The sequence below is a fragment of the Hippocampus comes genome, unplaced genomic scaffold (assembly GCF_001891065.2).
Source record: "Hippocampus comes isolate QL1 unplaced genomic scaffold, H_comes_QL1_v1.1 C16970216, whole genome shotgun sequence".
In the NCBI taxonomy this organism is placed as follows: Eukaryota; Metazoa; Chordata; class Actinopteri; order Syngnathiformes; family Syngnathidae; genus Hippocampus; species Hippocampus comes.
Genome location: NW_017841506.1, coordinates 1 through 1,462, shown reverse-complemented (window position 1 = coordinate 1,462; position 1,462 = coordinate 1). Strand labels below are relative to the sequence as shown.

Below are 1,462 nucleotides of genomic sequence, written 5' to 3'. Positions count from 1 at the left end.
CGGCAACCACCAATGCAGCACATATCCAAGGAATGAGTGAGTCGACAGTGTGCTTCGCTAGGCTATGTGCCGTGTGAAAGGCCTTATTCGTATTGTCACCCGTGTTTAACTAAAAGTATCTGCACATGCCTTACATGGCTCCTACTCCATCGACCTGGAAGGAATCAGTCGTGGCGTAGCATTTTTATAAGTATATACACTTACAGTCGCAACTCCTCAAAAGATTTGACAGAGTACAGTGGAGAGTTGGGATCCTTTTGAAGCACTTCAACTTGATTTGTGTTGTTGACAAGATTACTTCTGATCAACTTGTTCAGCAACGACTGGGCCGCTTTATCTTCTGCGCACAAAAGAAAAAAAATCAAATTAGAAATTGTGCTTTAAAGCTTGGTGAAATTATTAGTGAGCTGAAGGACAATACATAACATGAAAATATGAATAATATTGATCTTGACAAACTTGCACAAATACACTATCCCTTCATGTGTAAACTTTGTTGTAAACGGAGATCATTTTAAAGTTGTCCATGGTGTGCTGAGTGTATGATATAGCATGTGAGATTATGTGAAGTGTGGCGCAATGCAGAAAACCATCTATCAAATACAAGATCCCACCAGCTCACCACTTTCATCTTCATCTGTCGTCTTGTCTCCTGAAGTCTTATCTCCTGACTTTGCAACAGTACCGCCTGCTGAAGGTATAGATGTTCCTAAATTACCAAAATCAAATTATATCATATTCATACTCAAAATAAGTCTGGAAACTCTGTAAACATACCGTTTTCTCCAGGCGTGTCTTTTAATTGAAGGTTTCCAATCTGTGGGAAAACAATTTACACATCAATGGATTTCAAAACCACGTTAACGGAATTGTTTGACAATTGCTACAGATTTAACTGCTACAGAGTTAAACGTGTCTCTGAAACATAAAACTTGGTAAGCACAAATCTGATGCAGTCAACGCTTGTACTTATTCAGCTTAGCTATTTTGGAACCTCTTGCATCATTCACTTGCCAGCCAGCTAAAGCTGTCTCAATGAATTAACCTTAAAAGTAGCATCTGCTCAAGCTAGCAACGCGCAAGGCACGCAGCACCTTCTTTTCCAGCTAATATGGCGCATGTTAGCGCTTGCGTTTTGGCTAAGGAATTGTCTGTAGACGCGGCCAAACACTCAGCCTTCTATTGAAACATTGTCGGGCATTGACGAAAGGTAAATATTCATTTTGAACCGTGCTAGGCCCGAGTCTTTTAACATCTTAAAGGCTAACACAACATGAACTAGCACTTTTTACACTTACTGATTCCGCCGCCGCCTCTTGTTCGTCCACTGCCTGGGCCCAGGAGTCCGAAGCCATCGTTTTTTTCTCCCCTTGTCGTTATGACTTCAAAAACTCAAAAGTGTGAAAAGGCCTCAGACTGTGAGCGACAGGAAAGTAAAATACACTACTTCACAGCCACAATG

General features: G+C 41.0%; 1 protein-coding gene across 3 annotated transcripts; it reads right to left on the bottom strand.

Annotated features, from left to right (window-relative positions):
- Positions 1-192: 192 nt before the first annotated feature.
- LOC109509618 (ATP-dependent RNA helicase DDX19B-like) lies at positions 193-1,456 on the bottom strand. 3 transcript variants are annotated; one of them, XM_019859448.1, is made up of 4 exons: positions 1,299-1,456; positions 778-817; positions 623-709; positions 193-340 (listed from the first exon to the last, which is right to left on the bottom strand). In XM_019859448.1, the coding sequence occupies exons 1-4, from the start codon at positions 1,353-1,355 to the stop codon at positions 201-203; spliced, it is 324 nt and encodes a 107-aa protein (XP_019715007.1). In that variant the 5' UTR covers positions 1,356-1,456; the 3' UTR covers positions 193-200. The 3 variants fall into 3 exon arrangements, with proteins under 3 accessions (XP_019715007.1, XP_019715008.1, XP_019715009.1); XM_019859449.1 differs by having other exon boundaries at positions 623-691; XM_019859450.1 differs by having other exon boundaries at positions 623-688.
- Positions 1,457-1,462: the final 6 nt, after the last annotated feature.

Bases quoted from the DNA above. Each gene is read 5' to 3' on its own strand.
- LOC109509618 (XM_019859448.1), bottom strand. From the start codon at position 1,355: ATGGCTTCGGACTCCTGGGCCCAGGCAGTGGACGAACAAGAGGCGGCG. The intron at 710-777 runs GTATGTTTACAG...TTGGTAATTTAG, and splicing joins AGACACGCCTGGAGAAAACG to GAACATCTATACCTTCAGCA. The intron at 341-622 runs GTGAGCTGGTGG...TTTTGTGCGCAG, and splicing joins GACAGATGAAGATGAAAGTG to AAGATAAAGCGGCCCAGTCG.